This window comes from Alligator mississippiensis, chromosome 7 (assembly GCF_030867095.1).
Source record: "Alligator mississippiensis isolate rAllMis1 chromosome 7, rAllMis1, whole genome shotgun sequence".
Taxonomy (NCBI): domain Eukaryota; kingdom Metazoa; phylum Chordata; order Crocodylia; family Alligatoridae; genus Alligator; species Alligator mississippiensis.
The window spans coordinates 68,515,842-68,540,553 of NC_081830.1; the positions used below are offsets into that span (position 1 = coordinate 68,515,842).

At 41.3% G+C, this 24,712-nt stretch overlaps 1 protein-coding gene across 6 annotated transcripts in view; it reads left to right on the forward strand.

Moving 5' to 3' along the window:
* The window catches only part of SMC4 (structural maintenance of chromosomes 4), a 71,008-nt gene that overhangs the window by 34,975 nt on the left and 11,321 nt on the right, over positions 1 to 24,712 (forward strand). For all 6 annotated transcript variants that reach the window (XM_019491658.2, XM_006272857.4, XM_019491657.2 and 3 more), the window contains 9 exons: positions 3,286 to 3,436; positions 8,059 to 8,223; positions 9,372 to 9,605; positions 11,324 to 11,509; positions 16,570 to 16,731; positions 17,230 to 17,455; positions 17,554 to 17,633; positions 23,202 to 23,354; positions 23,512 to 23,638. In XM_019491658.2, coding sequence (XP_019347203.1) covers positions 3,286 to 3,436; positions 8,059 to 8,223; positions 9,372 to 9,605; positions 11,324 to 11,509; positions 16,570 to 16,731; positions 17,230 to 17,455; positions 17,554 to 17,633; positions 23,202 to 23,354; positions 23,512 to 23,638 — 1,484 coding nt within the window. The remainder of the gene's footprint in view (positions 1 to 3,285; positions 3,437 to 8,058; positions 8,224 to 9,371; positions 9,606 to 11,323; positions 11,510 to 16,569; positions 16,732 to 17,229; positions 17,456 to 17,553; positions 17,634 to 23,201; positions 23,355 to 23,511; positions 23,639 to 24,712) is intronic.

Consider the following 24,712-nt stretch of genomic DNA (forward strand, 5'->3'; position numbering starts at 1 on the left):
AGTCCAGCCTCTGGCTTCTTTACTTTTCATTCCATCCAGGAAGAGCACACACCAACTGCTGATACTTCCTAAGCCTGATGAAGGGTTTTTGAACCCAAAAGCTTGCTTAATAATTGTTTTCCAACTATTTAAGTTGGTCTAATAAAAGATATCAGATTCACCCAAAGAACCTTGTCTGCCTATGTCCTTAGACCAACACGGCTACAACCTACACCCCTGTAAATTAAAGAACAACATCAATGCAAGATCAAATGGATGCACTAGTCACAAACAACTTTCTAGACTTACAGTTGGAAGATTTCTAACAGGTGTGATGTTTTGAAATAGTCTTACTAAAAAGTATGGTAGTGTGGGCAAGGAACCTGGATTGCTTCAAGATGAGCATGACAGGTTCACAAAACGGTAAGCAACAGTTGTTGAAGCAATAATCACTGCACATGATACGTAAGTATTGTATTATGTTCACGATGGGATTGAAAGAAAACTCCAGTATCTATGTAGAAAGCGTCTGGTAAACCCAAAATTTAGGGATTCTTTTGGTCACCTGTAGGGATAATTCCTCATGCACCCATTGCACATTTTAGCATTTCTCAGGGTTCACCTTCCTGTTTAGCATTAGGCACTAGTCACAGCTTAGGGAAGTGTTTAGGTGGAATGCAGTCATGGTCTTACCACTATATAGGAACTTGTCTGCCTGGCTGGAGGTTCTTGCTCATGCAATAAAGGTCAGACAAATTGCCAGTTTTGGGGTCATGAAGAAATTTTCCCTCCAGCTTTTGTTTTCTTCTGCAGGAGAGACATGGTCATCATCTTAGGTTCACGAGAACATTATATTAACAAATTCCCTAATGTTGCAGTGTCCAAGACGTTGGCAATTAGAGCTGTGTGAAGCTTTGGTCGTTGATTCAATTTGGTGGAGATTCAGCCCAATTCGGTGGTCGCGTCTCCAAATCCGAATCAAATCAGTAGACCCTGTAATCTCTCTGAATCAAATTGGAACCCTCCAAATCGATTCGGAAAGATTCAATCATTCAGACATAGACAAAGCTTTAAATGTTTTTTTCTACATACCTCAAGGTAGCAGGAAGCTCATGAATGCTGCAATGGTGGGGCAGATGGAGCGTCCCACGGGAGCGTGGGAGGGACCCCCAGCGTGCTCAGCAGCAGACCCAGAAGTAGACCAGAAGCACTTCTAGGTCCGCTTGCGCCCCTCCCCCTTCCTGTATTCCTCCCGGCTCAGCAACTTGTGTCTTCTGGGTCTGGGGGAGTCTGGGAGTGCTTCCAGTACTTCTGGTCCACTTCTGGGTTCACCGCCCAGTACGTGGGGGGGCCCCTCCAGGAGGCCCCCTCTGCTCCCGCGGGATGCTCCATCCTCCCCAGCATCATAGCATTCACGAGTTGCGCCTGGTACCTCAAGGTATGTAGAAAAAACACTTAAAGCTCTGTCTATGGCCAAATTGCTGATTCTCCAAATTAGTGTCGAATCTTCGGATTCAGCTGAATTGAATTAGGACAGTGATCCAACTCAATGAATCAAATCACTGTCCCTGATTTCAGGCCAAATCTGAATCGAATACAGCCCATTTTGCACACCCCTGTTGGCAATGTCTTTATCTCCCTAGTTTGAATGCAGTTCAAATGGGCAATATCAAATTTTTCCCTTTGCATTTTCATATTTCAGATCTGATTGTATTCCTTAGAACAGATTATATGAATAAGTGTAATTCTACTCCGAGAATTCAAATCTGTTACATTTATGCTAGCAAAGTCAGACTGTTATGAGGTGAGTTCTTTGTCAGCCTCATGTGTTCAGCAAATGTTGATATATTCAGAAAGGAGAATATGTTGTGGAAGACAGTCAGTACAATGAAACTTTTCTGTGTAGGAAAAGAAGTGCAACAAACATTCTATAGCCATATGACTTCTCTTAATCCTCCGAAGCCACCTGAAGACTCGTGCCTCAGACTGAATAGCAGTTCCACTTTCCTATATCAGCAAACAAGTGAAAATGGGGAGTCTGCATTCAGATGGGTGGTTTGGCTAACAGAAAATGCCAGAATAAACTTCCAACCCTAGATATTAAATTGGGAGAAAATCAATTAAGAAATAGAATATACTTTTTCTTTTTCCGTTTTGCTACTAGGGCAGGGGTTTCAAAGATAGGACCCGTGGAGCTGAAAATTTGTTGGTGGGATGAGTGGCAGCAGTGTTAAGTGTTGTTGCTTCCACTGCTTAACTCTTAACATCAAGACTTAGAACATATTTTAGGAAGATACTTTCATCGCTAGGTAATAGTCATAGTTAACAAAATCTCCTTTCCCATCTCTACCTGGCCACTCCCACCCCATAAGAAAAGGTTTTGGAACTTCATATCTTTTGCAGTAGCAGTCAACTGTTTGTCCAGTGTACCTAGCCAGTAGTTTTGCATTTGTTTTTATGTTCAGACGGGCATAAATTATCTATACATGAACTGTTCAATGTTTTGGGGGTTTCATTATAATGTTCCTATACCCAGTTTTAAAATAAAAGGAAAAAATTATCTTACCGCATAATAAATTGATTGGGCAGCCAAAGCTGAGTTTTAAATCTAATTAGAGCAGGAGTGCTCAGCTCCTGGCCCGCAGTGCTATGCCATCTGGCCTGCTGTGCTCCTCATGGGTCTGGAAATCTGGCAGTGGGAGGGCAGTAGTGTCACTCCCCCCACTGCTAGATTTCCAAGCCCATGTAGTGCCCCAGATGCTGCATGCTGGATTGGACACTCAATCCTAGTGTATAGGGCTGGGCAGGGTGGTGCCAGGCCCCTGAGACCCAACAATCCCAGCATGCTGTGGTGGGAGGCTGTAGGGCCAGGCCCCAGGGCTCAATACTGGCACACGGGACTCAATTCAGTCTGCAGACTGCCTTCCCCGGCTCATCAGCCCCATGGGGCCAAAAAGTTGAGCACCACTAGATTAGAGCATTAGGCTAAATGGTCATCAGTGAACCTGGTTTGCTATTCTTGTATTTCAGCAGAAAAAGTCAATTAAAAGGTGAGGAGAAAAATCTGTTATGGACAGCTTTGCTGCTGAATTTGTTTAATGTGCAGAGAAAGAAACTGTTCCTGTTGCTTGATCATTGTGTTCCCACAGAGGATTAGTAAAAGCTGTCTGATATTTATAAAAACTGAATAGCAACACTTTAAATTCAAGGCATTATAGCAGTTCACTTTGTTTAAACAAGTTTTCCTAAAAATGGTTATCTTAATAACACAATTGACCAACTTACCTTCTTTTTTTACTGTTTTAGAAAGCTCAATAAAATCACAAAGTTTATAGAGGAAAACAAAGAGAAATTCACTCAGTTGGATTTGCAAGATGTTCAAGTAAGGGAAAAATTAAAACATGCCAAAAGTAAAGCTAAAAAACTTCAGAAGCAACTTCAAAAGGATAAAGAAAAGGTATTTGTCACTTGAAACTTACTATATGTTTTAAATATGTAATTATTCTAAATAGGAGTTTCTGCCTTTGAAGATCACTTGCAAAAGAACTCTGGCTGCTTTAAAACACAAAGGAGGCTTGAAAGGGTATTTGATTATTTTACATGCTAAAAAAGACATCTGTGTGCTCTTGCTCATGTACCCCCTAGTACTCCGGTCCTTTGAGTGATGGAAACATTCTGCCACTACCTGCAGTAAAATGTCCTCTGATATTTCTTTTATCATCCAGAAGCAAAGTGATGGATACCTCATTATTGGGACAGAATTCATAAGGATGGCCTACCAGGCTTACGCATGCACATCGGTTAACTAGTGCTTAGGATAGTCCACGAGATGTGCATTGTATGACCTGTTCTTAAGTTCAGTACAGGTGTACTTGGAATCAATTTTGGCACAACATATACCAATCAGATAACCTACCCCAATACCTTAAATTTCTTCAAGGGCCCCCTTGTAAAGAATCTGATTCCCCTGTTTGAACTACACCATTCATGCCCAGGAAAAAGGAACCTCCTTAATTTAAGAGTTGTGCTGGCAATTTTTTGAAAAAAGACATGGACCTTAGGCTATAGCACAGAAAATAAGGGAAGGGCAGTTTTCATCCTAGGGCTTTCCAAGTAGATTTCTGAATGCATGAGTAATGAGATGCGCTTGCTTACAGTCATTAGAGCATTCGGGCAAAGGTTAAACTACACTGGCAGCTCTGTTAAGAAATGTATCTATCTCAGGGTATAGGTAGACTAAACAATTATACTTGGCTTCTAAATTATCCCAGTTTACCAAGGGTCATGTTGAACAAAGTATTTTGTCTATACCACAGTAAGTGGAACTAAACTGTTGTAACATCTAACCTATTTCCTTCGGTCATCCAAAAATATACTGATAGGAGTCGCCAGAAATAGAATGTACATATGGAGTATTGCTCAAAGATTGTGAAATTACTTACATTTTTTTTTACTAACTGGAGTTCTTTAAGATGTTGTCCATTATGAGCATTCCACAGGCCACCCTCTGTCCCTTCTTCCTTTTAAAATCCAGTGTTCCTGGGTTTGTACAACTGGAACTGGGACACAATAGATGCCCTCAATTTTCATTTTGTTGAGAAGTCATTGAAGAGGTGCTGCCAGAAATGAACAGAAAATGCTCCTCATTCCAGTATTTTCCTATATTAAAAAGAAGCAGCATCTCTATTCTATCCTAAATTTTAATGGAGTTGAATAAGCATGGCATTTCAGTCCACTTTTTTCAATTATCCCATTCCTTCACGTTCAAGACCATTTTGTGGCTTTTAGTCTTCAAGAGGTGTAATTCCATATAGCTATCCATCAAACCTACAGCAGCGCCCTCATTCACAGCATAGGCCAACAGTTACCAGTATGCAGTTCTATTATTTAAACTGTCCAGGGCATGAAAAACTTTTCCACAATCTTCCTACCTGTAGTGGCAGCACACTTTAGGAGAACAGCCATTCGTGACTACTTGTAACTAGAAAACTGACTAGAGGCAAATCTCAGGAGACAGCAGCATCTCTATATATACTATATAATATACTTTTTTTAGTCTCACATCTAGAACTCTCTGTGAACTATCTATGATGGGTGATGTATTAAAGTTAATTTAAGTAAATCCAAGGTTAACAATGTGTGCTTGTTTTGGGTATATTAGGCCACATTGCAATGTAGACATAATGCCTTTTTGCCAGACTTCACGTACCATCCACACCCTACATCTCTAATATGGTCCCGGAGTTGCATCTGCATCAGTTTAACATGTTGATCATCTTCCCACAATCATATCCAATACTGGGAGAAAAGAAACCATATGCTTTAAATGTTTCAAGAACCTTTCTCTATTACTTTAACAATAACAGGCTTTAGACTTTCTCCTCACCCTTCTGTAGTCATATCTGGCACTCTGAAAGGCCAAACCATCTCAACACAGAGAATCTAAGTCGATCATTCCCATTATTTCCTTCTGCAATCAGGTTGTGAACCTCTTTATCAGTATATCAAGGCACACACTGGATTCTGGCAGGTCATAGGCAGCATCTTCAGCTTGCTTCAGAGTAAGGTAGAAGGCTATGGGGGGATATGATACAGGTTTGTAGAATCACAAAGCGTGTAAACAAAGTGAACAGTTCACCAAGTCCCAAAATACTAGAACTAGGAGGCAACAACTAAAATCAGAAGACAAATTTAACGTTAAAAAAGGAAAGTACATTTTTATGCAATGTGTAGTTCGGAAATTCATTGCCACAGGAGGTGGTAGAAGCAGATGTCTAGTCTTTTTTGAATCTAGCTATGCTGAGTTCATGGATGATAGATCTATTAATAGCTGTTGAATAGAATGGTTTAGAGATGTTTCTTCTGGCATTTCTAAACCAATAATGGTGCATGCCAGGGAGAGTAATGGATAAAGGATAGATCATTCCAGATCTATCCAGTTAAATGTTCTCCCTCTAGCATCTGCTTCTGCCATTGTTGGAGATGAATTGTTAGCGTGACCCAATATAGCACTTCTTGGGCATGTCTACACAAGGTGCTTTACTGCACATTAGGTTAATTTAATGAGTAGTAAATTGTCACTGTCCACATGTGCACAGGATTTGCTGCACAGAAAATTAGGCTAATGTGCCGTTAGCTAGTACCAGCAAATACAGGTACTAGCTTAACAATGCATTAGCTACTGTGCAGTAGTGCATGTGTAGATGCTGACCTGGTACAATTTGCTCTGGTCAGCCCAGGCAGCAGGGGGGGGCCCGCTGCTGCCTGGCTAAACCCTCATTCAGGAGGAGCTGTGCCATCTGCTGGGGCAGTTGTCTCCCCACCAGGTGGAGATTGGGACTTGGAGAGCTGTCAGGAGACAGCTCTGGTACTGGAGATGGAGCTGGCACCTGGGGGAGCCTGGAGTTTCCCCTAGCAGGTGCAGGTGAACAGAACAGGGCAGGAGCAGCCCTAGACCGGGCTGCTTCCATTGGGCACAAACCTGTGCCTGGCAGGGCTCACTTGTAGATGTGTTCCCGGACATAGTTTACTGCATCTTATTTTACTGTGCAGTAGCCTTCCTGCGCACTAATTGCACATGTAGACGCACCCCATATATCTTAAGATAGCAGTGTGGAACAACCAGTTTTGTTAAATATTATACCTTTCACATGGCAGCCAGATTCAGTGCCAAATTGGGTAATGCTTCAAACAAGTAGTAAGTCAACCTTGAAATTGTTTGTTCCCAATGTCTGGATAGGGTGTTGACTACGGTTTCCTATAGTACAAGATTTGAATTGAGGCTTACTCAATAGTAACTGATTCATTGAGATGTGGGATCCATGTTGACTATATCTGGACTCCATCAACACTTTTCATAGTCCTCACCAAAATGGGATCTGAATTGGAGGGGAACCAAGCATGAGTTTGTTACCCTGTTATAGGGGTATCAGTTTGCAAGGAATATGGTAAATTCCATTATACAAACTCACCCTTTATATTGCCATACAGTTGTAAAGTACATGTCACCACTGCTGTTGAAGAGACTCCCATCTCAAATGAGGCATACACCTTGTATGTATGTGAAGTACACTCCACGCTTCTAAATCATCCTGAACCTGATTACTATAGTGTAAATACCCATCCTATAACCCTGCAAGTCTGGATTTAGCATGATCTTTAATAGAAGACATATTGGTCTGGTCGTCTTTCTTTTCACTGGAGTAGATCAGGCACTGGGAACCTTTTTAAGCCATAGGCTAGAGCAACCCTGCTTTGGTCCAAGCGTGGGTGGGTGGCTTTAGCGGGGAGTGAGGAACAGCGACATCCCTGTTGCTGTACCAGAGCCATGCAGCTGGAAGCTGTTTCCATACTGCTGCCACTTCTTCCAGCTACCCACTACCTGGCTGTAGTCTTAGCACAGCTTCCAGCTGGAGGGGTGCTGCTCTGGGCCTGGGGAGCCGGAGGCTGTTTCCAGGCTGATGCCACTTCTTCCTGTACCTACTTCCTGCATACACCCAGCCTGATGTGACTTCCCTCCAGCTGGAGTGGTGGGGTGAGCAGCAGCACAGGCACAGCTTCCAGCTCCCCAACCCCAGCATAGCTCTGTGCTGCTGCCTCCGTAGATAACCAGTCTAAAACTGTGGTTTAAACCCAAGATGGGACAGATAAGAGACGGGGAATGTGTCTAATTTGATTACTCTGATTCAGAATTCCCAGTTTTTGATTAATGCTAGACCTGTCTGACAGGAACTGAGTGAGGCTACTTGTAGGAAATGCTGTGCCAAACAGTTTAAACTCTAAACAAGTGATAGCAGTGTACTAGATGGAATGACTCTCTTGTGCTCACTCAGTTAAATAATACTGGTAAATAAAACTGCTCCTTAGAATACTTCCTATATGAAATTCCCTTCTGAAGCAAGGACATTTTTTGCAGCTCTATGCAGCTGAATGTTAAACTGGCTCAGCATATCATGGCTTGGACTTTTCACATTTCTTCAGTTTTCCCTTATTACTTAATGTAGCATACAGCGGCAAAACAAAGACAAAAGAGATTATATTTTATCAGTTAATGGAAAAGATAATTTTCTTCCTTCATAGGTTGAGGAATTAAGAAATGTTCCTGCCAACAGTAATACAGAAATCAGAGAAGCAACATCTAAGAAAGAAGTTCTTGAAAAGGAGAAGGAAAGAGAGGAGGAAAAATTAAAACAAGTTATGGATAGCCTTAAATTGGAAACGCAAGGTCTTCAGGAAGAAAAAGAGGTTTGGAATATTTATGTTCCTAGCGTTTGATTTAATGTTTTAGAACTAACTTACCTAGACATAAAAGTGAAGAGTATTTTGGGGAAACTCTGTTAAATAGTGAGTATTGAGTAATTTAAAATATAGGGCTGGTTGAAAATTGGAATTTCCAGTGTGGGAAACCTGATTTTTTTTCTAGAATTTGTATTAATTTAATTTTTCTAGAATTTGTTTGGACCCAGCTGCTCTCCACACTGCTGTGCTGCGTTCCTGGCCGCCTGCGTGCTGTGCTGCAGCTGCATTTTTCAGCAACATTATCGGCTACATCAGCCAAAAAAAGCTGATTGCCAATACTGAAAATTTTCCTTATATTTGTGCAAATCAAGATATGGGATTAATATATCAGTGCACCTTTATATATTAAATAAATAAAAAAGAAAGAAATAAAAAAGTGTTATAGGAATGGATACTGCCTTACTTTCTACCATCAGTAAAAATCTTAAAATTCATACATTGCCACAAAGTTTAGACATCAATAAACCTACATTTTCCCACAGAAAATGTTTAATGATTTTTTTGGATTACTTTGTTCAGTTTTTTACTCCTAATTTATACAAAACAAGCTATTTACTGTAGTTGTTTTTGTTTAAAACTTGTCATTCCTTAAAACATAATCTGTGTGAAGCTGACTTTGCTTTGTAATATTGATACATTCTTGTTTTTTGGATCCTGCATATGCAGCTCCTTTAGTTCTGCTTAGTTCTGGAAGAGCTTCTAGCTTCTTTTTGCTAGTTGAGTAAATGACAAAGTTGTTTCCAAATCCATATTCTCAAATTGCCTTATTTAATTGAAACATACCATATCTTTACTTCACTTTGCTATGGTGTTACTCTTAAATCTAGGATGGGGTTAGGCATGGGTAACTAGCTATGATTATAGTGTACTTGTTCTTCTTGGTCCCCACTAAAACTCTACTTTCAGATTCCTGCTATGGCAGTAGGCTATTTTTTCTCAACTGAATCCACTCTGCAAATATGCCTTCTCTTCCTGTTTGGGAGACAAGCTCTGTCTCTGCTAATTCAAATATATTTAGAATATATATGCATGTTCAGTCATCCCAACAGTGTATTGTAATTATTTTGAGTGTAATATATTACCCATTTCTACAGGTCAAAGAAAAAGAGCTTATGGAATTCAATAAAACTGTGAATGAAGCCCGTTCAAAGATGGATGTAGCTCAGTCAGAACTGGATATCTACCTCAGTCGCCATAATACTGCTGTCTCTCAGTTAAATAAAGCAAAAGAGGTACTAATGACTACTTCAGGAACTCTAAAAGAAAGGATATCTACTATCAAAGAGCTTGACACAAAATTACCTCAAGCTGAACAGGAGTTAAAGGAGGTTAGACCATAAGTTTTTTTTTAATATTTCATGTTTTAAAAAACATTCATTCAGGAGCTTTTTTTTTTCTTTTAATGTAGTCATACTGTACATGAAGTGTAGTTCTACTCTGAAAAGCAAAAGTAGGTCCATCCATAATTGGTAGATCTCTATTCCCTACACCCATTTAATCTCCTGTTTAATTCCATAGCTTCACACCCCTCCCTTCACTTGAGTGTTCCTCTCATTTGCTTGGCTAGCATTGTGCTAATTGCCAACCATGATCTACTCTGACCTGAAATTCTTGAATCTAAAGGCAAAGGTTTCAAATTTTATGTTTTACCCTTGATACTTGAATATAGTTTTATTATTATGATTATGATGATTATCATTATCATCATACAGTTCTGGGGTATTCTCTCACTTACTTAGTGTGACTGGGCCTCATCATGGAAGATGCGCCAGTCAGCATCCTGACTGACAAGACCCAATTTTGCCTAACATCTTTTCCTTTTGGTTTTCTTTGTTGTCCATCATCATGACTTTTCTCAAGTCTCTTGTATTTAAAGCTGTGACCAATTTGTGAAAACCTCAGACTCATGACAGATGGGCATGTCAGGTTCCTATATTGCCTGCAAGTTTAATTACTAGGAAACGGTCCCTTTGTAAATCTCTTACTTTCTGGGTCACAAAGGAGCGGGGCCAGGTTCCAAATTCATACCTGAATGAAGTCTGTGGCGTCGATCTCTGATCCTATTCTCAGACTCCACTGATCTCTTAATGTGTGAGGGTGCTTAAATCGTCTTCAAGGACACCACCAACATCTTCTGTCCTGGAAAATGCCTCCACAGAGTGCAGAGAGAGATCCCTCTTCCATGGAAAATCTCCTTATGTAAATGTCACCATGTCCTCAACCTTTTCACGTCCCAAGACTTCTTAGGCTCAAGTGGATCTTTTTGGAGCTTGGCAGTTCCCAGGAGAAACTCCAGAACCAGCTTTTGATTCCATGGCAGCTGTCCTAGCAACGCCCAGACACAAGTACCTAAAGCATTCCTCAGCTTTGCCTTCTCAGCATGATGAGCTTGCTCCAGCCACTCTTGGGTTAGACGCATCTCACACCCCATCCCAGCTGGTAGTCTCCACTAGTGCTGACACATTTCGTAGCTATGAGTGACTTGGAAACTCAGATGAAACCAAAATCTGTTACTTTCTCTATCTCTGCTGACACCATCAACAGGCTTACCCAATTCACGCTTGTCAGCTCCAGCCATAAATGTGGCCCGTAGGTGCCCCAAAGTTGAACAGCCCTGTACTGATGTATAATACTGTGCAAGTATGTGACATTGAATAAATGCTAAGATTAAGTACTAGGAATATCTATGCAAGGGAATTAATTCTAGGACTTTACAGTTAAAAATAAGAAAGTAAAAGTGTTTTATTATAACAACTTTTAATTCCATAAATTACAATTTTCTTTCTTTTTTTTTCTGAATAAGGCTGTGATTCTCTAAGGACCTGGTTGTGCATCTCCCTTAGACAACTTAAAAAAATATTCTAAATGCTTGGGTTCCTATATTATGATATATCAAAGTGTAAAGCTCACAAAAGAAGTTCGTTTGCTTGTCTGTTTTCACTTCATTTTGATAAGTCATTGTCTTAAGAATATCTAGACTTCAAATAATAGGTTGCTTCTCACACTATGAAATAAATATTTTTGTTGACTTTGTTTACATTGTTAGAAAGAATGTAAGCTTGAAAAACTCGGAAGACAGGAGTTGGACATTAAAAACCTTGTTCGGGTTCAACGTCAAAAAGTAGAAGCAGCAAAGAGTTCTTTGGCAGTCAGTCGCAGTAGAGGAAGAGTTCTTGATGCTCTACTTCAGCAGAAGAAATCTGGAAAAATTCCTGGAATATATGGGAGATTGGTAAATTTTAAGAATTTCAAATCATATAAAGTTAAGATTGGAAGGGACCTCAGGAGGTCATCTAGTCAAGTGGGTCTGAACCTTTTTTGTACCAGGACCCATTTGTAAACATTGGCCAGTGTTGACCCAGTGTCCCCCAGTATGTGGAGCATGGGGGGCCCCCAAGCAGCCCCTTGCAGGCTGGAACTCTGACAGCCTGCAAGGGAAAAGCCACAGGTTTCCCATGTTTTTCTCCTTTTAAAGGAGAATCCATTTTTAAAGTTTGTTTGCAACCCTTTCATACTTTCTTGTGACCCACTTTTGGGTCGCAACCCACAGGCTGAGAGAGACTGATCTAGAATTGCCACAATTTGTTCTTGTGCCAAGATCCGCTCGGGACAGGTAGCTGAGAAACCGTCAGGAAGCTGTTTACAACTACTTGATGCTTCTGGACCAATCTGCACTTGCCCGGCATAAATTAAAAGAGTTTATGGGCTGCTTTGCCCAAAGCCAGTTGTCAGTGGTTCTCAACCTTTTTTGTACCAGGACCCATTTGTAAACATCAATGGCCATTCCCCACCCAATACCCTTCACTGCTGACCTGCTACCCACTGCGCCCAGGTCTCAGCTCTCCAGTGTGCAGGGCACAGGGGGTCTCAACCAGCCCCTGACAGGCTAGAACTCTGCCAGCCTACAAGGGAAAAGCTGTGATTTCCCACATTTTCCTCCTTTTAAAGGAAAATCCAGTTTTAAAGTTTGTTTGCGGTCCTTTCATATATTGTTGCAACCCACTTTTGGGTCTGGACCCACGGGTTGAGAAAAGCTGTCTTGAACATACATAAGCCTATAATTGCTAGAACCACTGTAGCCTCATCACATCCCCTTGCTGCCTTAGCAGGATTTAGATTGGGGCTTGTTGAGATTCAGCGAACATAGTCAGTGGCCACGTCTACATGAGAGGCCAACCGCAGTTGCCCATGACTACTGTACAGTACCGTCACATGGCAGAAAATATGATGTAATGCTATTGAGTAGTAGTCTCAGGCTACTGTGCAGTCGGCATCACAACTGCACAGCAATGACTGTGCAGTTAGTGTCTTGGTTACCTGGCCATCATGACTCTTCCATGTTGGAGGAATGCCTAGGTGAGTGCTGCTGGTCTTTTGCATCACAAGAAAAAATAACAGATTTGACCCAGATAATCTCATGTAATATCTGTATCTTAGGTAGAAACATCTGGAAACTGTTAAAATGCAGTGTGTTGAGCATCACATCTATCTTTAAATGTAGTGTGATCTAGAAGACTACTACACAGTGACTATTTTTGTGCCTGTTTTTTAGGTGTGCACTGATAAAGATTTTCTTGCCCAATATCGATAGCCAGTTGTTAGTCAGCCATATTGGCTGATACTGATCCAATAGCCAACTTACAGGAATGCAGCCTGGCAGCTTGGAGACCAGCCTCCTGGTAGTAAGTCTGTGGAGGGGAAGGAGCATTGGGGGGCAGATCAAGGCCCCCACGGTGAGTGAGGGAGTGGGGCCAGGGGCAGGTGCTGCTCACCAAGGGCAGTGAATGCGCCCCCGGGGCCAGGAGTGGGACAGAGCTGCAGGCAGATGGTACAGGGTGGGCGGGGGCTCCCTGCTGCTGTGCACTCCCCTGGGGGAGGCATAGGGGCATGCTTCCCCAGATTTGTGTGCAGGATGGAGGTGGGCTGCCTGCTATGGGCTTGGGGCCAGGGGCTGTATCAGCCTTTTCCCAGCAGGGGGGCTGGACGGGCTGTGCTTGGAGCAGGCAGGGACGGGGTGGGCTCAGCTGAGTGCGGAGGATGGTAACAGTGCCGGAAGTGGTGTCTACATTGGGGCTACAGGGAATTTTGGGGTGGCTATAGCCTGTCCCTAGCACTGACCTTGCTTGGAGCACTCTACTCTGCTACCTTTCCCTCGGGAACCCTGGTGCTCGAGCAGGGGAAGCACTGGGGGAGTTGGGGGGGGGGGGGGGGCTATAGCCATCCCAAAATTCCCTGTAGCCACACCTCCCAGCACTGCCACTGTCTGCCCTGCACATCTGGCCTACCCTAATCCCAACCCCCCCCCCCCCCCCCCCCCCCCAAAAAAAAAAAAAAAGAGGAAGAGGCTAGCATAACCTCTGGCCCGAAGACCACAGTGTTCTCGCCCCACCACAAATCTGGGTGGGTATATGCCACCCATGCCTCCCTCAGAGGTATGTGCAGCAGCAGGGAGCTGCTGCCCCCCCGTCACAGCTCTGTCTCTGTTCTCAGTCCATGCGTCACATTCATCACCCTGTCTGAGCATTCCCTGCCTCAGCCCCACTCCCTCCCTCTCTGTTGGGGCCTCAATCTGGGTCCCCTCCATCCCCCTACCCTCCCCCCCACCCCTTCCTCCCCCATAAACTTACCAGCAAGACACTGCTCTCTTAAGCTTCCAGGCTGCATTCCTGGCCGTGTGCATGCGGCATTTCTCGGTGACATTATCAGCCAAAAAAAGCTGATTGCCAATAATGTTAATTTTCCTGTTATCAGTGCTGATGCAATATGTGACTGATATATCAGTGCACCTCTACTATTTTCTATTAAGCATTTTTCTCTTATCTGCTTATCAAAACAAAGGGTGATGCTATATCTGATTCAGTAGGCAAAGGATACTTATGTCTAGGGGCCTGACTTAAATTGCTGGTCCAGCTCTGATATCGTGGCCTAATGGTGGCAGGGGGAGCCTTTTTTGCATCAAGATCATGGTGCACCCTCCGCATCCCCTAACTACCTGAGGGACAGGTTTAGGGCCAGGTTTAATTGCAGCAGTAGAGGTCTTGCTCCTAAAGCCTCTGATCACTGGTGAAAAGCTCACAGGGAAGAGATTGCAAAAGGGACAGAGGGAGGAGAGAGTTTGGAGATTGGTAGAGGATGCACTGTTTGCTCCTTCAGGCAGGAAAATGGGGGGTTGGGGGTGCCTGGGAGCTGCCATGCCATATGGCCCTGGCACTAAGTAGGGTCAGGGCTGTTTGCTCCTGTGTGCATGTGATCTCCCCCCAACCCCCCTCATCCCAGTTTTCCCCACTCCTCTGGGCTGCTAGGCTTTTGCTGCTGCGTGGGGAATACTTTCCCCAGCCTCTGGCAGCCATCTTGTTGCAGCAAAATGCCATGATATGGCTGCTTGCTGAGGAACTCCCAGCAAAAGCCCATATTGTGGCATTTTGTTGCAAATCGACATTTTTCACAAAAATCGCTTAATTTTGTGATTTTCACAAAAAATGCAAAATTGTGATTTAAACCAGGCCCTACTTACGTTATGGAACACAGAGCTTTGCTAACAACAAAAATGCAAGGTTCTCCACCTTGGGAGGAAAAACCTGCAGCATGCTTATAGGCTCGATAGTGCTACGCTGATTAGCATTACAGATGAAAGGGATTTGGGGGTCATGGTTGACCACAAGATGAACATGAGCCTTCAGTGTGATGCTGCGGCTAGTAAAGCGAGCAAAACGCTGGCTTGTATCCATAGATGCTTCTCAAGCAAATCCCAGGACATCATTCTCCCATTGTACTCAGCCTTGGTGAGGCCGCAGCTGGAGTACTGCATCCAGTTTTGGGCTCCACAATTCAAAAAGGATGTGGAGAAGCTTGAGAGGGTGTAGAGGAGAGCAACGCTCATGATCAGAGGTCAGGAAAACAGACCTTATGATGAGAGGCTGAGAGCCATGGGGTTCTTCAGCCTGGAAAAGCACAGGCTCAGGGGTGACCTGGTGGCCACCTATAAGTTTATCAGGGGTGCTCATCAGGATCTGGGGGAACCTGTTCACCAGAGCACCCCAAGGGATGACAAGATTGAACAGTCACACACTCCGCCGCGACCAATTCAGGCTGGACATAAGGAAGAACTTCTTCACTGTCCGAGCCCCCAAGGTTTGGAATAGACTGCTGCCAGAGGCAGTTCAAGCACCCACTTTGAATGCCTTCAAGACAAATTTGGATGCTTATCTTGCTGGGATCCTATGATCCCTGCTGACTTCCTGCCCCTGGAGTAGGGGGCTGGACTCAATGATCCTCCGGGGTCCCTTCCAGCCCAAATGTCTATGAAATCTATGAACAGAGTTTTCTGAGTGATAAAGGTTCAGAATTATGAAAACTATCCGCTCAGACTGGTATTACAGAATCGGGGAAAGGGAAACAGTGCTCAAATAGTACATTGTAACTGCATACTATGATGTTGGTGATTATAAAACAAAATTTGATTGAACATTTTTCTCAAAGAAGTTGGACAGTTCCAGAAGAGTATCCTCTAAAAGGCAGGACTGAAATTAGTGGGCAGGACCACTAGTGCAACCCTTCAAATCAAAATAGAGGGTACTGCAAAAAATGGGCTAAAATTGGAAACACACCTGATAACTGGAGTTGAATATACCATTTCACAGTAGTCAAATGCAGGGTAAAAAGTTGGGTAACAAATTTACTATTAGCACATGTATAATGCTATATTTAAACTACTATAGAGAGAGAATTCTCAAAACTCCTCTCCCCCCAATGAAAAACATTTATGTGCATTTCAGAAATGGGAAAAGTGAGGCAGAGGTTAAGAAACTGTGAGTTAAATAACTTTCAAGGCCACAGAGGATGAATGATAGACTGGTTTAATAATATAAAAATCTTATAGATCTTTTTATTTGTAAATTTTATTGTGCTTTACAAAGAAGGGCCTGCATCATTAAGCTTCATTTTATAGATAGAGAAATTGAAATGTAGCATGGTAAAGTGGTTTGCCGAAGTTTACCAGGGAGGGCAGTGACAGAGCCAAGAACAGAACATAGATCTCGTGTCCAGCAGGCCATTTTGACTCACTAAAATGCTAGTCTAAGTATCTGAATTCGTGTAGCTATTTTAATCTGATAATATTTATTGCTTTTAATGCCAGAATCATTATTCAGTTACCACTCATCTATACATTTATGAACCTTGGGTTGCATTAATAAGTTTCTTTTGTCTTTTTTATTAAAACAAAAAGATGGTAATATGTCATTGTCAATCACCATACTGATCAAAATGTTTTTATCCTTTGTCAATTACTAGGGAGACTTGGGAGCTATTGATGAGAAGTATGATATTGCTATCTCCTCATCTTGTGGTGCCTTAGACTACATTGTTGTTGATACAATAGATACAGCTCAGGAATGTGTGAATTTCTTGAAAAGGCAAGGGATTGGAGTTGCCACATTTATAGCCTTGGACAAAGTAAGTATTAGTATTCTTGAGATAAGTCATACTACTGACTCTTCTTGTGTTACAGAATGTACTTAATACCACCATCATAACCTATAGGTTGAGTAAAGCTAGATATTTTTTCTATTGGAGCTCTAGAACTATTTCAACAGCATAGAGAATCTCTGTTTCACAATGTTTACCCTCCCTAGTGACTTCTTTCTGGAAAAAAATCTTCACTGTGATGTACAATAAATATTTTTGTGCACTTGTACAAATAACTTGAAGTTGAATTTGTTCATAGTTTAACAAAAGTATTAGTACTTATGTAGACATTTCTTGGACATTTTTTATTATGAAAATAAGAGCACTCCTTTAATATCAGTTATTGCCCATTTGCAATGTCAGGATCATTGCAGCAGCTGTATAATGCCAGAAAACTACTGGAAAAATGCATTCAAAGGCATCTTATTTATTTTAAACTGAATAAATGGTGTTTTAACTTACTGTAAATTTTTATTTTCCATATAGATGTCGGAATGGACACAACATATGAGTAAAATCCAGACTCCTGAAAATATTCCTCGTCTATTTGACTTAGTGGAAGTAAAAGATAAGAAGATTCTCCCAGCCTTTTATTTTGCATTACGTAACACTTTAGTAGCCAACAACTTGGAACAGGCCACCAGAGTAGCATTTCAAAAAAACAAAAGATGGAGAGTAGTAACTTTGCAAGGACAAATCATAGAACAGTCAGGTATTTAAAAATATAAAACTAAAAGGATTTGTTCATGATTTTTTAAGGGGGTATCAAATCAATTTATCATTCTAATATCTTTACCCATTTCACTTTAGGAACAATGACTGGTGGTGGAGGTAAAGTACTGAAGGGGAGAATGGGATCCTCAGTCATGGTTGAAATTTCAGAAGAGGAGGTTAGTTCTAATATAAGTAGAAATAGTATTTCTTGTGAAATTTATTTACTATATTTATTTTTCTTGATTTTGATGGTTCATACGTAAATACTATGCAGAAGCAAATCAACATCTCTGGTAACATACAACCTCTGGAAAACACTGAGTTAAACAGATACGGCTAGTACTGATATATTTCAAATTGCACTGATTGCTTTGTAATGTACGTTAACATTTATAAAGCTGTGGGGGCCGAGGGGGAATCGAGGATCGGAAACCCTCGGGAACGCTAGCTGGGGTTGCGGCTGCGATCCCGTGACGGGCAGATGGGTACTCTCTTATCACCAGAGCGGAGTTAGACACAGACGAGACATGTATCAATTGGAAAAACAGAGATGTCTTTACTTACGCTGTAGAGTCGTATACAGTGCAGGCAAGAAATGACTTCACACTTCTATCGTAGTTGCAACAATTCTAATCTCAAGTCGCTAATCGAGGAGCTCTTGTAGACCGGGTAGCTCGGGTCTAACTCGGGCATGCAACACGGAGGATACGTCGTAAGGCTTCGTCGACGGGGAGTCGTTGGCAGGTGATCAAGCTGCCGAAGTTCCACTCCAGGGGGAATCGCAGAGTTCTCCAACTAGGGCGGAAATGCCCCTAACCTTTTATACGGCTAGAGAGCCAATTGCCAGCCGCCACGTGGGAATAATTTAACATCGGCCAGTCGTGTTATGCAAATCTGCATTTTCTCGGCGGGAACTCTATCCCCACCGGAACTCTTCACCATGCCGAGAATTCCCCTGCCTTACCGTGCCTTGTGCTGGAAAGTTCCACTGTGTCGAGGCACTGATCCAAATCAGCTCTGACAAAAGCGTTTTGTTATCTTTTATTCTACTCTTACACAACTAATATGGGTTGTAATGATTTGTACATTTGTATGTGTACAAATTGTACATTTATATGTGTAACACCCTCTGCCTTAGAATAGGTAGATTTTTTCTTGACCCAGAATGCTGTCCCCATACTGGATAGCTAAAGAACTAAAACAAGGAAAGGACTGAAAATATGGAACTGTTGCTTAGCAGAGCTGTCAGCTGAGCAGCCAAAATGGGATTTTTTTAAAAAAAAAAATTTAGGTCTGTAAAGTCCCAACAAGATTTTTTTAGTGGCTGGAAAAATTTGGCTCTACTCTTTAAAACGCATGTACAGTGTTTTTCTTGAAATAAAATAACCAGCATTTTCTTAAAAATTAAAATCCCTTTCATAGATTCATAGATTGTAGAGTCGGAAGGGACCAAAATGGATCATCGTGTCCAACCCCCTGCCAGGAAAGAGGACCGAGGTCGGCAGTGTAACGAGGCCATCAACAAGGCCAATCGCACCTTGTTGTGCGTTAGCAGGTGTATGACTAATAGATCAAAGGAAGTGATGCTCCCCTTCTATGTGGCACTGGTTAGGCTGTAGTTGGAGTACTGTGTCCAGTTTTGGGCGCCACACTTCAAAAGGGAAGTGGAGAATCTGGAGAGAGTCCAGAGGAGGGCCACTCGCATGATTAGTGGCCTTCGTGATAGACCCTACAGGGGGAGGTTGAGAGAGCTGAATCTCTTCAGCCTTCACAAGAGACGGCTATGGGGAGATCTTGTGGCCGCCTATAAACTTATTAGGGGAGGTCAACGGGGAATAGGGGAAGCACTGTTTACTAAGGTGCCCCAGGGAGTAACTAGGAATAATGGGTGTAAACTAGTTGAGAGTGGATTTAGGTTAGATATTAGGAAGAAATTTTTCACAGTAAGGGTGGTGGGGATCTGGAGTGGGCTTCCAGGAGAGGTGGTGCTATTTTGGAGTCAGTTATGACTCCAAGATCCCTCTCTGCCTTCGAGCTGCTGAGAAGGACACTCCCCAACCTATAGGTGTGCTGGGGATTCCTCCTTCCCAGGTGGAGTACCTTATATTTATCTTTATTAAATTGCATCCTATTTCTCTCTGCGCATTGATCCAACCTGTCCAGGTCGGCCTGAATCTGCTCCCTGCCCTCCATTGTACTAACTTTGCCCCATAACTTGGTATCATCAGCAAACTTGGAGAGGGTGCTCTCCACGCCCTTGTCCAAATCGCTGATGAAGATGTTAAATAATATCGGTCCGAGGACCGAACCCTGCAGAACCCCACTGGCCACCTCCCTCCAGGCCGAGAAGGAACCGTCCACCACCACTCTCTGGGTGCAGTCCCTAAGCCAGTTGGCCACCCACCTGACTGTGTAGGCGTCCACTCCACAATCTGCTAGCTTCCCAATGAGGATAGGGTGCGAAACTGTGTCATTTCAATTTTGGATCATTCTTGCTATTTTCAGCACTTAGCATCTCTTTCTAACTGAAGGTAGTCTTCCTGACCAGCCAGGGGTATTCAAAAATAAATAAGTATGTCATGTCTTAGAATTGAAACACTTCAACATATAAAAGGAATTCTTCCTTCAAGCTTCAGTTGTTGCCAGTAGATTTTAGTTTAAGCGGGGGAGAAAAGGAAGGAATAGAATCACAGATAGGCCTTGGAAACTTGTGGACATTTGCTATCTTAGCCCAGGTTCTCCAATATTCTCCAGTCTGTCTGCCCAACCTCCTGTTTCATTCCCTTCATCCATACTCAAATATAGCTACTGGGACTGTGGTTCACTTGACTCCACAAGCTAACTCATTTAGAGATGGGGAGTCCAGAACTGAGAGTTCTCTGCACTGTAGCCTGCAGGTCTAGCCCTTTTTCTTTAGGTTGACCCGTTATCTTCATCTGGGTGCGTGTGTATAAATATAACCCATGCCTCGCACCCCTGAACTTTGGAAACGTTTTGGAAAATTACATGGAGATACATCATAGAACTTAAAAGTTACTCCAGAAAAGCCTAGATACTATTAATGTAGATCTCAATCACTCACAGGAGTCTCAGGGTGTAGACAGACATAACAATTTTCTCTCTCAAACTAAGAACACAAATAGAAGTTTAGCAAAAGTGCTTCATCCAGGATCAAAGTTAGTGTGATTTAGTTCACTTCTATTGCTTCAGAATCATGTAGACATAATAATTACTTTTTAGCACACCCCACCTCCCCTTTTAAAGAAACAAAGTGTGTCCATTACCCTCAGGTTCTTCAGGCATCATCCTATTTTAGCAAGATTCTTAAATTATCTGACTTATGTCTGTTTAGAAAACCTCTTTCCTTATGGCTCCTTAACCTTATCCTGTCAAGTTTCTTAGCCTAAGGTTCTTACTGTCACAAATCGTTAGTAGTCTAACATAATTCCTGAGTAGACAGTCCATTGCCAACCAGGAATGATATCTGAAGGCATCCAGCAAACTAATATTTCGCCATTGAGAAATCTCATTTTCAACATGTAACTTACAAAATAAACCTTTTGTTCCAAGAGAGGCACCAGCCTGGGGAAAATTGCAAGATTCCTTTTCCATATGATAGAATCAAGTTCTCATATATATGCACTTGATGCAAGTTCTCATATATATGCACTTGTGATGGTCCCTTAATTCCAAAAGTAATATGCAGAATCAAAGCAAGATATAAATATTCTAATCCTTATAGCCCCATATTAGTTGAGCCAATTCTTTCCAACAAATCTTACTGGTTATTAAGGCTCCCATATGTTTCCCAGACAGTACCATATTTGATATTAGAACCAAGAGGTCAGATACTTCAGCCAAACTTCCTCCAGTCATAAAATGTGACAGTGTAAATGATGACTGGCGGAGTGCTACCCTGAAAGACTCCTTCTTATAAGTACAAGGGATCCTAGTACAAAGTAAAAGGTTTTCCCTAAAGAAAATTTACTCCTCTAAATGAAAAAGACTTTTATTTGGGCCGCTTAAAATAGTTTGACCTACTGGAGGCCCCTTAAAAATCTTTAACTACAATCTATTTCCATTCAATTGCATTAAAGTCCAATTTACATCATTCTTGGTATGTCATTTCAGTTGCATTCAGTTCATCACCCCATGATAATGAGGTTTTTAAGATTTGCCTATACTAACACACTAGCGAAAATACCCACCCTGTAATGTAGCATCTCATATTGTTGAACTTTCATACCTTATAGGGCCCTGCTTCCCTGAATGTTCTTTACCGATTTGTTCTTGACAGCCTTGCATCACCATAACAACCACTACAAACTCACTCCTTGCACAACAGTTGACAAATGAGATGATGTTGAGACCTCATCCCAAGTTCATTCCCAAAGTTGTCACGAGTTGTTTGAAAGATCCAAATTTATGTTGTATTTGAAAACCTCATTCCTCCTAGGAAAAAAATTCCACACTGCTTCAGGGATTTCAAGAGTTCTGTTATGTTGCTAGACACATTCTTTCAGGTTATTACCCTTTTATTGCTGTCCCTGGAGCATCTTGGTTTCAAGGTTTTCCTCCCAGGGAATATCAAAATACATTTTCCAGTATCAATCTTATTATAGCTCCAAATATTAAACCTGAGTCCACTACTAGAGTATAGTCTGGACCTTCTGTACGTTTCAAGAGCATTCTTATATTTGAACTTTGTTAGGTAGCTAAGTGGAGTTAACTCCCTTTTATTAAAGATAGTGTTCTTGCTCTGCTACCATATCAAATACCAAAAATAGTAAATAATTATTTCGGGGCAGCCAGGATTCTCTTTCAGACAAAGAGGCGTTGTTTATCAGTCACATGAAGACCTACATCAATATATGTTCAAGAAAAAAAGAGAGAAATATATACTAACTTCAGTTCTTTTGAGTCTATGTGGCTTCCTCTTGGCATGTGCCATTTTGTCCTTGTGCCTCAGCCTTCACAGCAAAGGTTGTAAGGGCAGAGCAGAGCAGTTTCAACTGTTCCTCAGATCTCGAAATAGTTTGGAATCCTAAATAGCAGAAAGCAGGGATAGAGGTTGGGATTGGAACACGTATTCACAAAATCTCTAACTACATTTTTACCATAAATGTTGTGGTAGAAATCTTATCTATGTGCATCTTACAACCAAAACTCTATAAATACTTTTTCAGAATTCTGTATCATCATTTTCCTTTATTGATTCATTTTATTATGCTGTCTCTTCCTCAGACTAAACTTTTGGCTCTCTGTCTTCAAATTTTTGCCTTTGTCTCTACATTTCCTATTTCTTTAATTAGAAAAAAAGTCCTTGGGCTAAAAAACCTCTACTTGAAATGCGTTGTTTTATTCGCAAGATTTTTTTTCCAGTTATACCTCTTCATGATTGATTGCTTCCTTTGATTTAGCTTAAATCTGTTCCTGATCAAATTTAGGATAAACCAAAATAAGGTGGGACTAAGATCATGTGCAGATAAAGATCATCTATGCCCCAGATTTAATTAAATCCACTTAAACCTCTTTACTTTAAAGTAAGTGCAATTTATCATCTTGTTCTTTCTTCCTTGAATTGATATTTTAAGTCTCTCTTCAGTGGTTTTTTTTGGGGTTTTTTTTTTGTTTCAGAAATTATTAGCTGTTCTGGAGTATGAAACAGGTCTCATTCTATTGTAAAGTGTGATTTAAAAGTATGGTGCCATATGAACTGATATTTAAATCTAACTTTTATGTAGATAAATAAAATGGAATTGCAGCTGCAAAATGATTCAAAAAAAGCAGTGTGCTACCAGGAAGAGAAAGTAGAGCTTGAAGATGCTATAAGAAAATTGCGTCAAAGTGTTCAAGAAATGAGAAGCACTTTAGAAAAGTATACAGCCAGCATACAGGTAAGCAAATGTATTACTTTACTTTATTACTAAGCTGCATGGCCTCTCCATGGGAATGGTAGAAATTTGCTTCCCCAACATACTCTTAAGTGTAATAGCCCCTTACTTGTAATAATATGAAAATGTGAGTATCCTAACAGAACCTTCTATTCTGTAGAGTCTATCAGAACAAGAAGTTCTCTTAGAAGACCAACTTAAGGAACTTGAGGCTAATGTAATTGCTGCTGCTCCTGACAAAAGCAAACAGAAAGACCTGGAAAAAAATCTTAATGCCTTCAAGAAAGGTATGTGATAGCGGTGGGGGGGGGGGGGGGTGTTTTTGCTTTTTTGGATTCGGGGTATTTAGCTAGAGGTGTAACTTATGATGACATTCATTATCCATCAGGAATTGGGGTGAGTATTACAACTTGATTAGTTTGGGTATATATTTTTTTCTAATGAAGTGCCTTCATGTATTCCAAGGAGGATATGTTTTTAGATAGTCTTTTTCTCATTATTTTCAGTAGTTCAGGTTCATGTTTCATTTAGGCTAAATCTTGCTTTCTGAATATTAATAAACCTGTATTGGAGGAATCATCTTAATGACTTTACAGCAAAGGGGGTCTTAAGGAAATGTAATTTTGCTTAACCAACATTTCTTGTTTTCATTTATATTTATTAATAATTCTAGTGTTTATTAATGGGAAAGATACTCCAACAAAAGTGTATCTATTTTGATTTTGGTTTAGCACTACTTTAGTTTGCTTGTTGCATGACACTGCAGTTGACACTACACACTGCAGCAATTCAAACAAGAGCTTTCTGCAAAGTAAGCAATGTCAGGAGTCAGAATATCTATTTAAACCTAAATTGGGGAAAAAAATTTATTATGTTCTTTACCGTTGGTACTGTATCAATCCCTTGTGTTCTAGTATAGCCCTGTTTACTCTAAGAACATATAAAAATAATAAAATGTCAATGTTAAACAAAAATGTATAGATTGAAACACAGTGCTACCTCATTATTATGAACCCCTGTGGGCAGGGGGAGAAAACTTCATTAAAAGAGTTCTAGTCAGTTTGCTGCTTCAAGAAATCTGTTCCTGCTTTAGGGATATCTAAAAGGGGATTTTTTTTAGAGTGACCATCTCTAAAGTCCCTGGCAGACATTATACTGAAAATGTGATTAACTACTTAATCAAATCTTAAGTAGCAATCCGGCCACACATTCATGCAATTACTGGAGCGATAACAGGGAGTAAACTATAACATTATTGCACAAAATGTATGGTAACTTTATGGCTGGTTCCTATTGTGCCTTACACTGAATATGGGAGCAGTTACCAGGGTTGGGAGTGCAAGTCAGCTAATCAGTCTTGA